This window comes from Coenobita brevimanus, chromosome 8 (assembly GCF_032717465.1).
Source record: "Coenobita brevimanus isolate Jiangsu-jjx chromosome 8, ASM3271746v2, whole genome shotgun sequence".
Taxonomy (NCBI): Eukaryota; Metazoa; Arthropoda; class Malacostraca; order Decapoda; family Coenobitidae; genus Coenobita; species Coenobita brevimanus.
In genome coordinates this window covers 44,064,048-44,074,530 of record NC_136961.1, presented here as the reverse complement: position 1 = coordinate 44,074,530, position 10,483 = coordinate 44,064,048, and the positions used below count along the sequence as shown (strand labels likewise).

The 10,483-nt window shown below is 45.3% G+C and overlaps 1 protein-coding gene across 1 annotated transcript in view; it reads right to left on the bottom strand.

Moving 5' to 3' along the window:
• Nucleotides 1-1,648: 1,648 nt before the first annotated feature.
• Nucleotides 1,649-10,483, bottom strand: part of LOC145408295 (dual specificity tyrosine-phosphorylation-regulated kinase 2-like) — a 116,999-nt gene continuing 108,164 nt past the window's right edge. Inside the window, exons 2-3 of the mRNA XM_080279073.1 lie at nucleotides 6,607-6,786; nucleotides 1,649-2,283 (exon numbers count right to left, since the gene is read on the bottom strand). Coding sequence (XP_080135199.1) covers nucleotides 1,723-2,283; nucleotides 6,607-6,786 — 741 coding nt within the window. The 3' untranslated portion in view covers nucleotides 1,649-1,722. The remainder of the gene's footprint in view (nucleotides 2,284-6,606; nucleotides 6,787-10,483) is intronic.

Genomic DNA, 10,483 nt, shown 5'->3' with positions numbered 1-10,483 from the left:
TTGTGAAAAATGCTGTCAATAAAATATTAAGTATTAAATGTAAAAGAAATGAAATAGGCCTACCATATGAGCAAATAAGGCAGTGCTTCACTGCAGGGAGTCACAAATCACCCTTCAGTATAAATGCCAAAAAACTAAAAACACACAAAAGCTCGCCGCCTCTGTCCTGAGTGCTCCAACCTGGGATACAGGGAGGCACCAGATGCGAGGCTCAATGCCATAATTATAACCTATTAGGAAACATAAAAAATTACAATTCTACCAAATCAATAAGTAATTCAGTTTCAATCGTGATACACTGGACCAAATATCCGGTGTGTGCGTGTGTGTGTATATTTTTGCATTTGTGTACAAGTGTGGGTGCATTACAAACAATACCATGAATCACAAGGTTTGGTGTAGCAAGCTTGATACATCACAGAGCAACCACAACACCACCACCACACTGGCTCCCTGAAATGAGATTCATGTGACCTGACTGTGCCAGTAACTGTATTGCACTAGGAAGTAGTTTGAATAGCATCACTGAACACAAAAAAGGTTGAGAAAGGACATGAATTGGCCTCTGCGATGGTAGTGATAATGAAAATGAAGGTGTTGATGGTGGTGGTGGCGGTGGTGCTAGGTGTGGGCACAGAGCCAATGTGACTGAGTTCAGCAGTGACATGGGACCAGGCAGCCAGGGGGCCAGGGTGAGGCCGGGAGTGTGGGTCAGCCCAGCCGGCCCTCCCTCACCACAACACTTAAGAGTATAAATTACAAAAAGGGACAAAAGAGCATGACCCAGCCAGGACCAGCTGGCCCATGAGCCTTACTGGGCCAGATCTCCATGACTTTTGCTGGCCCAGTGGGAAAATGGCCCTCCCTGGCCCACTCTAACCTGCCCTGGCCCTCCATAAATAGCTCTGCCCATTTTCATTCACCAAGCTTAACCCCTTCACACTCACAAAAACACACATACACATACACACACACCTACACCCTCCCTCTACACTTTCATTACCTCTTCTGAATGGTTTTCTGCATATCTGATTTAACTACAGTAGTAACTTTTACCGATACCATAAACCTTTTTAGTTCCACCATTTGTCACACCATATTTTCGTTGGCTGAACTATTGTGCTAAGTATAAAATGAGTATAAAGTTTTTGCTGATCCCCAGGCCAAGATGCCACAGGGTTTTGATTGCATTAGCAAACCAAGAGTTTGACTGTGGGTGCAAGGGATGGTGAGACAGCAGAAGCCACCAAGGATGTGTGATGAGGGGACACATCAGTCCTGGGCTGTCTCACTACCCCTTGCACACCGCCCTTTGTGAACAAGGCGAGATCATAGAGAAGTTGTAATATCAACCAAGTAGTGTGTGACGCCACCTGCCTCCCTCCAGCTCCATCAACCGAACTGGTGGGTGGGCTGAGAGGGAGGCCGTGGTGCCAGCACCGGCCGTGGCAGCACCATCCAGTGCTGCCTGCCTCACGACTAGTGGGTGTGGTGGCGGGCGTGGGTGGTGGGGGGCGTGGCGTGGGCGAGCGTCCCGCCTCACACGCCTCGCCCGCCCGCCCGCCCGCCCACCGCCGCTCACTACACACGCCCAACACTGCCACAATTGCACTTTGGTCTGGTGATATGTGAGCGGCGCGGCCCCCTGCGAGCATGGGGGTGGCAGGGGGCACGGGCAGCAGTGGCGGCGGTGGGTGGAGGTGGCGAGCGGCGTGGCGAGGCTCAGGTGACAGGGTTGGTGATTTGTGGAAGTTTGGTGTGGTGGCGGGGGTGAATGGTAGATGCTCCCCCATCATCTGTGATGGTGGCTCGCAGCTTGGTGGCTGGTGTGGCAATCGTATTGAGCTTGGAGGCTGAGGAAGGGGTGCGTGAAGAGGAGGAGGATGAAGGTGTTCGCAGTGTTGACGCTGGAGAGTCACTTTTTTCTGAAGGTGGCTTGGGTAGGCGGCGACGAAGCCATCCGTGTCTCAATGCCTGACTCGGCGTCATGCGAGTGCTTGGGTCCCAGTCCAGACATCGTTGGATGAAGTCCAGGAAGAGAGGATCGTTGCAACCTTTCAGGGCAGTCTGAAGTGTCTTTGAGCCAGGAGGACCCCTCGGTTTTCCCCGGCGGGACTGACCCCCATGGAGGATAGTGGAGCCATCAGGCAGTGTGCGGGTGACACAGTAACGTGGGTATCCCTTGCTGGTAATGAAGTTCTTGGCACGTTTACTCTGCTCCAGCAGCTTCCCAGGAGGCATCCCCAACAATTCCATGATGCAGGCTAGTTGGTCAGCCTCATCCTGTCAAAAAAAAAAGAGAGATATTTAGAATGGATAAATGAAGAGAAGAGATAGAAGAGTTGAGAGGTGGGATGGGACTGGAGTGCACTGGCGTTGTAATGAGGAGAGGTACACTGAGATGGTCTGGGCACGTGGAGAGGATGGAGGATGATAAGTGGGTGCAGAAAGGGAGAAGTGTTAATGTTAAGCATAGGGGTGCAAGAGGCAGACCGAAAAAGACCTGGGACAAGGTCACTGAGTGTGGCCTCAGCGATAGGGGACAGAACAGTGAAGCTGCCAGAGACTGAGCAGCATGGAAAGCCGCCATTAGGTAACCAAAGCCGATGCATGCATGCATGTTGGAGCCTTTAAAAACAAAATGAAATAAAACGAACCATCACCCAAAATCTTGATAAATACAGTCCTTCAAATACTTTAGTTACAATGCTCACTAACTATCTATCTCTCTACTGCCAGCTGCCTTAATCATGTAAGGGGTGGCCACAATGAAACTGCCTCCACGTTGCCCTGTTCTCTGCCATTTCACTGCCCTGCTTCCAGCTCACACCCCTCTCTCATTTACCTCTCCACTCCATCCATCCATCTCATCCTTGACCTCCTCCTCCTTTCCACCTCACTCACATCCACTCTCCTCGTCAGTCTCTCGCTCTCCATCTTCTCCACATGGCCAAACCACCTCAATGTGTTTCTCCTAACACTTCCTATCACATCCACATCCACACCACAATGCTCCATCACTTCCTAATCTGTCAGTCTGTCTCTCCATGGGACTCCACATGCTATTCTCAAATAACTCATTTTTGTTGCTAGTTATATATTTCAAAAGGAAGTTTAAAAAAAAGTAAATGGAAATTAAGGTATATCTGATGCATAGCCATAAATCATCACTCTCAGGTACAAAACATTCAGCCACAAGTGCACAAAGTCTAAGTCCAAGCTGAGACTCACACTGTTACAAATCTAATTACATTTCTAAGATTTTTTCTTTCCCAAGTTCTTGGCAGCTCTGGGAAGAAATTGGCTGGTTGGCATTTGGTTTAGCTCTCAGTCCATAGAAACCATCAGGTGTACCACAGCCAACCCAAATACGAGAATTCCGTAACTGGAAGAATGGTATCCTTTTTCTGAAGTTTTGTTATACCCACAAGCTTAACTAATAACAGTACTACAGTGTATCACCAACAAGGCACTATTGATTCTGTTTACCTGTACAACAAGTGATTTAATTACAGGAATACTATTCCAACTGTTTAGCACCTGCTGTGCACATTAAACTGAGTAAACTGGTACATGTCTTTAACATGCTGGTGGAATGATGAAAGCGAGGAAGGGATGATGAAAGTGGATTGGAGGTGTCAGAGTTACTGGGATGATGGAGATGGAAGGCTGTTCACCAAGCATTACCTTCTTCCAGAACAATCTGATACACAATGGTGTCCCAATCCAGTACTGAATTATATGGGTTAGTTTCAGTGATTCAGCTAATCAGAATCTTGTAATTCACTTCTAGCTCTGCTGCAGTAGCTTTTAACTTTATTCCCGCATTATGGGTCATAAATTTTACACAGCTGTATGGCAGATGACAAAATAAAAATTGGGTTATGTACAGTACATTTACAAGAAACCTGTGTGTGTGTCAAACACCAAGTGGTAAAAGGTAAAGTTGGGGATTGACACCATGAAGTTCTCAGCTGTTGTGCTCGCTTCCATGACTTATGCCTCTGAGCCTGTGGTGGGTTGTTCACCCAATATCCTGGGATACAAGGCCACTGCATCATCCAGGCTGTTTCAGTTAGCTACCCTTGGTATTTCCCCAGATACTCATTTTACCTACCAACCCACAAAGAGAGGATGGAGAGTCAAGTGATGCCAGCTGCCTGCACCAAGATTTGAACCCCGGAGGTATCAGGGTGGCAGCTTTGCAGTCAGTGATGCCAACCACTCAGCCAGGCTTCTAGTCCTATGATAAGGCAATTCATCACAAATGTCCATGGAATCATATACAGTAATTATGTAACAGTGGCAACATGATAAGATTGTCCATGCCAAATAATATGATGTGTGAAACATGCACAATGACATACCATGCTGTGCTGGTGAGACAAACTGGTAAGGAAATGGAGACTGCCTAAGTACTCATGCATTAGACAGGGTAAACAACAATGAGGGATGAACAATATCCGCTTGTGCAAAAACAATGGGAAGTTGCAAGGACACTGACACTGATAAAAGGAAGGTAAGCATGGGAAAAGTAGAAATCCAGTGTGCCTGATGGGAACTCAATGAACAAAACTAATGAACAAATGTTGTTGCTGCGGCTCAAGGTTCATCTAGAATTCTAGATGCAACCCTCATGGACTGTAGGCTGAAGCTGCCCTCCTGCAGTCCACCATCCTTCTTTGGGCGGACAGGGAAGAAGCTGAGGGTCATTTGCATAACCAGGCAGTGGAAATGTTTGGTTACTTTGATGCCACCATATGAAGGCATCCCTCTCTAGCACCAATCTAGACAGAATGAAAAGTATTACTGGGACAGGGATAACTCAGATGCAACACCAACAGCAAAGGGTTCTCACCTCTTAGTGTGACAACATGAACACAAAGCATTAGGTACAATGAATGATGTTTTGTTGACCATTAGCTTCGGGTCAGTATCTGAAATGCTGATAGCTTTCGGTTATGTAGATGTTAAGATGGTGATTGAGTTAATCAGTGCAACTGTGAGGGAGGACTTGGTGCTGGACAAGTGGCTGAAGAATGTCAATGAATGTTTAGACACACTGTACAAGGAGACAACACTGTAGGTTCCTCCCAAAGTGGTGGAAACAAGAGGAAAAGAGTTGTACTTACTCTAAGCATAAAATAGAAATATGAAGCAAAATAGAACATAGAGTACACAGAAGTGGAGGGAATACAATGTTGGATCTTCCACTCTGTATGATATACAGGAACAGAAAGACAATCTTCATCAATTCCATGGAAGCTCCTCTGAACACCAGAAATGTGTGACTGGTGAGCACAGTACTGTTCTCTTGTATAATATGTGATATATTTTATGTGATACTGTACAACTTCCATGATGGTGGGAGTGTACTTTCGTAAACTGTAAAGGTACGTACAGTACTGTACATTATTATATTCTTTTATACATAAAAATCGATTATACCGAGGTCTTGAAAGTCCCAGGAATTTAGTATAACTGAGACTTTACTGTATCTATAACCAGACACCAAAATCCCGTAAGGGGTGGCCATTTGTCTTGAGTTAGGTGTTTCACAGGGAGGGGCACTAACCCTCCACCAACCCATTTGTTAACATGTAGGGAACATGTATGGGCTGAATATGTGGTTACCACCCAGCACTGTAAATGGTTTTCTGGCTTACAGGAAACCACTTGGCTTGTCACTTGATATAATGCCACCTGAAAAGGAAAGAAGAGTAATAAGAAGCGACAGGAGAGATGGGAGAAACAGGAAGAAAGGAGGGCAGACACAGAAAAAGAATGAGAATGGTGAAAGAAGCAGGCAACACTACATTAAGTAAGTGGATGATGGCCGCCACCACCAACCACTCATCCCTGAGTGGCATTATGTAAGCAATAAACCCCAACCACCCCTTGTGTAGGTTTATATCCAAGGGATGGTTGGGGTTTATTGTTCACATAATGCCACTCAGCGATAAGTGAGGCTGGTCACTCTCATTTTAAATGCCAGGACACCTTGCCCTGCCCCAGGTACCTAAGCTCCTCATGGGGCAACATAGGATTGGATGATGGATGGATTAATTAATAAGAGTGAATGATCAATAGTGTATCATGTAATCTAAGACTCCTGTACTGTGTTTATACTGGCCTGTGATAAGCAAATATGAGAAAATATATATATATAAATATAATTAAATAAAAAAAAAATAATAATAATCTTGGTATGAAACTGGTCACTCAACTCTCCTAAAAGTGTTACTGTTGCAACCCCAGGGACATCTAAATATGAACCCCAGTGGAATGCAAGCTGAAACTGCCCTTACACAGTCCACCATCCTCCTTTCAAAGAACTAAGTGGGAACTGAAGAATGCTTGTATATCCTCTCAAGTGGCTCCTACAATGGTTAGTTGTAGTAGTAGCTGCAGCCCCAAGTTCATCTGAATGTGAACCCAGTGGAGTGCAGGTTGATGCTACCCCTCTTCTACAGGTCATCCTCCTCCTTGTAGGGGATAGAGAGGGGGATGAGGGATGTTCGTATAACCAGACAGCTCCACTGTCTGGTTATATCAGTGCCATCACATGAAGGCAACCCTCTCCAGTGCAAAGCAGCGGTAACAGACCTCGCCAGGCAGGAGTGGGTATCCAGTGAGCAGCTCGGCCAGGATGCAGCCGAGGGACCAGATGTCAATGGCCATCCCATACTTAGCCCCCAGGATGACCTCAGGAGCACGGTAGAAGCGACTCTGGATGTACGTGTAGACCCGCTGATTCTCCAGGCAAGAGGACCCAAAGTCGATCACCTGTGAAAAACAGTCACAATTAGGCCACTGAACAAACTGAATACAGTATGGTACTTACAATCCGAATACATATAAACCGAACTCGTATAAAACAAACATACAAAAAGAATGTGTACAAACTGAACGCATACGGTACAAACCGAACACATACAAACTGTGCACATGTAAACTGAACACGTACACACTGAACATATATAAACCAAACAAGTATAAACAAACATATTACTCAAATCATTCAATACTGGTCACTGGCTATAACAAATTAATGAATATATGTCTAGTAACTTAAGTAATGACATTATACTCTGCCAAATTTAAACCACCGTAGTTTAATACAGCCAACGCATCGTGACTGCAGATCTGTGACAAGAGATTAACACAAGTACCGTGCCACTCTCTCTCTCTCTCTCTCTCTCTATCACACACACACACACACACACAGGGGCATAGTATTGTCTCACTCTGTCAGTGAGCTATGGGAAATATGTTGCAAAGTGACGAAAACCTCTTCTAAATTAAAAGTGTAGGGAATATAGTATTTTTTAAAGCAACATCTGTAGGTCTGACAGTAACGAGGTGTAAATAATGACTGTTAAATTAGATGATGGAAACTGATGATATGCAATATAAAGAACAAATGGACTTACTGACCAGGCTCTTCCGTGATGGTGCAAAATTTAAACGTAAAGCCCATGATGTTCAAATATGTCTAAGCTTATAAAAGGTAAGATATATTTTTCCACTGAACTGTTATATTCCGTTTGAGTTGGCTTCCCAGATAAACAAAGAAAAGTAACTGTTGTTCGTCACTGTTGCTCTAATCTAAAAAATTGAAAAAGGTTTTACGCATTAGCACTGGTCATCTATGGTATTAGACTACACACACACACACAATACATTGATATTTTAAAGTGCTGACTTGCTCACATGCAGAAATAAATTCTTGGGACGAGTAGAATTGCTCTGGATCCTGCGGCGAGGTTCTAGTTTCGAACAGTTTGCTGTGCTGACAGCAAATTTGGATTCTCCATATCAGATATTCTTATATGGGACCACTTTAGTCTCAATAGCCTTAAATTAAGCACTTTTACTAAAGTTGTCGCTCGATGGCGCCACATCAGGTGTCAGCTAATGGCAGATTTGGATTCTCCATGTCAAATTACCATATATGGTACCACTTATATGTCTCCAATGGCTTAATTTTAACAAATTCGCCAGAAGCAGAAGCAGAATGCTGGCCACTCATTCACCTGCCGGCAATCGCCGCAGGTAAAAATCTATAATTCATTTTCTGCTCTGCTGATGCCCAAGCGTCAGACAGGTTTGATTTGTCTAGTAACCCAATGTAGTAACCAAGGAGACTCATACTCATTAACAAGAAGCTATAACTCCACACATCCACAAAAATAGTATATCCCCTCAGATAAAAATAAACACTATAGGAGAGAGAGAGAGAGAGAGAGAGAGAGAGAGAGAGAGAGAGAGAGAGAGCTTTCGTGTAAGGGAGTCTCCAAAGTCCACAAGAGCGACCATGTGAGCGCTCGGGGGGTGCAAGAGTGTAAAACCAGCACAGGATTTTCCGAATATTTGTGCGCGTCGAGTTAACCAGAAGGCATGTGAGGTGTTGCGGGTGTAGGGATTAAGGAAGTGTATTGGTAGCAGGTGTACGCTCCCTTCCTGCTGTGTATAACCAAGTTCGTTTTTGTTGTTACGTTAGAGAATTATTTACCTCTCTCTCTCTCTCTCTTTCCCAACTTTCAAGATAGCTTTGTTTATTTGTATTGTAACACTTGATGATTAACTCTCTCACTGTACTTACCTTTACTGTAACATCTGGTAATTATTTTAACACTCTCTCTCTCTCTCTCTCTCTCTCTCTCTCTCACTACCACTTGCCACACATAGTTTTAAGCACCTTTTAATTGTTTTGCCTTTAATGAAGGTGTAATAAATATACGCATCGGTGTGTGTGTGTGTGTGTGTGTGTGTGATATAACAAGTGGGAACAAGAACAATAGGCTACTGGTAATAAAAATAAGAGGAATAATAATAATGATAATAATAATAATAATAATAATAATATCTATTGCGGAAATGGCATTATAAATCGACCAATCTGTATACTAAAGAAACTGATGGAGGAAAATGGTGAAGTGGGGGAAGGTGGTGATGGGGACGGGGAGGAAGGGGGGAGGGGGGAGGGGGAAAGGGAAAATATTGGGGGAATGGTGGTGGTCATGACTGGTGGTGGAGATGAGGTCTGGAAAAATTTTAAATCATAGCCACACATTGTAATTATGCTTATTGTAAAGGTGTAACACTTCTGGCCCGACTTGTACCCTCTTCAGGCGATGGGGTTTGTTTGGATGTAGGGGGAGTGGGGTTGTGAAAGTGGGGGGGTGGGGGGGGTTGCTGCGATTGTGTGGGTGGGGTGTGAGGGATGGGGTGACAAATGGAATGGGGATTGTGAGTGGAGAGAGGGTTGTGGAGGTAGGGGTGGGGTGGAGGCGAGGTGGGGGTTGTAGGAGAAAGGGGTGTTGTGGGGGTGAGGGGTGTGTGAGGGGCAGTGTCCGCTGGCAGAGGGATAGCCAACACCTGGACGGAGGTGTTGGCACTGGTTTTCACACTGCCAACGTTTATGCCAACTACATAAACAACACTACACACAAAGGAAAGGCACAGCACTCACCTAGTAACAAAGAAAAGCAAATGAGACAGGGTTATGTTACGTTACAAGGGTAGGGTAGGGTAGGGTGGGGTAGGTCAGTTTAGGTCTAGTTAAATGAGGTTGTTTGGTTTGGCGCCATTAAAGCACCAATACAGTTCTGAAACTATGCATCCCAGATTTTTTTCTTTTTTTGTGCTTTAAACGAGTTTGATCTTTACTTAAAATGTAAATCACTATTTACCCACGCTATAGAAATGAAGGTCAAGTTTACAATAAAATATAAGAAACACACACACACACACACACACACACACGCACACATACACACACCTTCTTCTGTGCCTATCCACACTCTCTTAGGCCTAACAGAAATAGGGGAGAGAAGGGGAGAGGGAGGGAGAGAAGTGAGAATGACACGGAGAGGAGAGGAAGACGATTATAGACAAAGAGGAGGAGGAGGCGGCGGCAAAAGCGGGGGGGAGGGAAGGTGGAGGGATGTAGGAAGGCAGGGGAAGAAGGAAGAGGGAGGAGGAGGAGGAAGAGGGAGGAGGAGGAGGAGGGGGAAGATGGAGGGGGAAGGGGAAGGGAGAAACGACGTGTGGCCGAGAAGAGACATAGGTAAAGCAAGTATGCGGGAAGGGGAGGGGAGGGGAGGGAAAGGGGCGGGGAAGACGTAGACAAGTAGGTGAGACATAGGGAGGGGGAGAAGGTATAGGTAGGGGAAAATAATGGAAGAAAACAAGCAAAATGAAGGAAGGGAGGGAATGAAGATGCAGGAGGAGAAAGGGAGAAGGTGGAAGCATAGGGAGAGAAGGGACGCATGTGTGTGAGGGGGAGGACGGGGGAGGGGGAGAGTGTTGGAGGGAGGGGGAGGTGTTACAGAGGCCTGACAGATTAGACCAGAGGAAGGTAAAGATAGTGGAGGGGAGGGGGGAGGAGGGGCAGTGCGTGTCGTAGGCCTACACACACACACATTATTTTTAGACTCAGGGTAGTCGTGTTGATGATGATGATGGTGATAAAAATGGT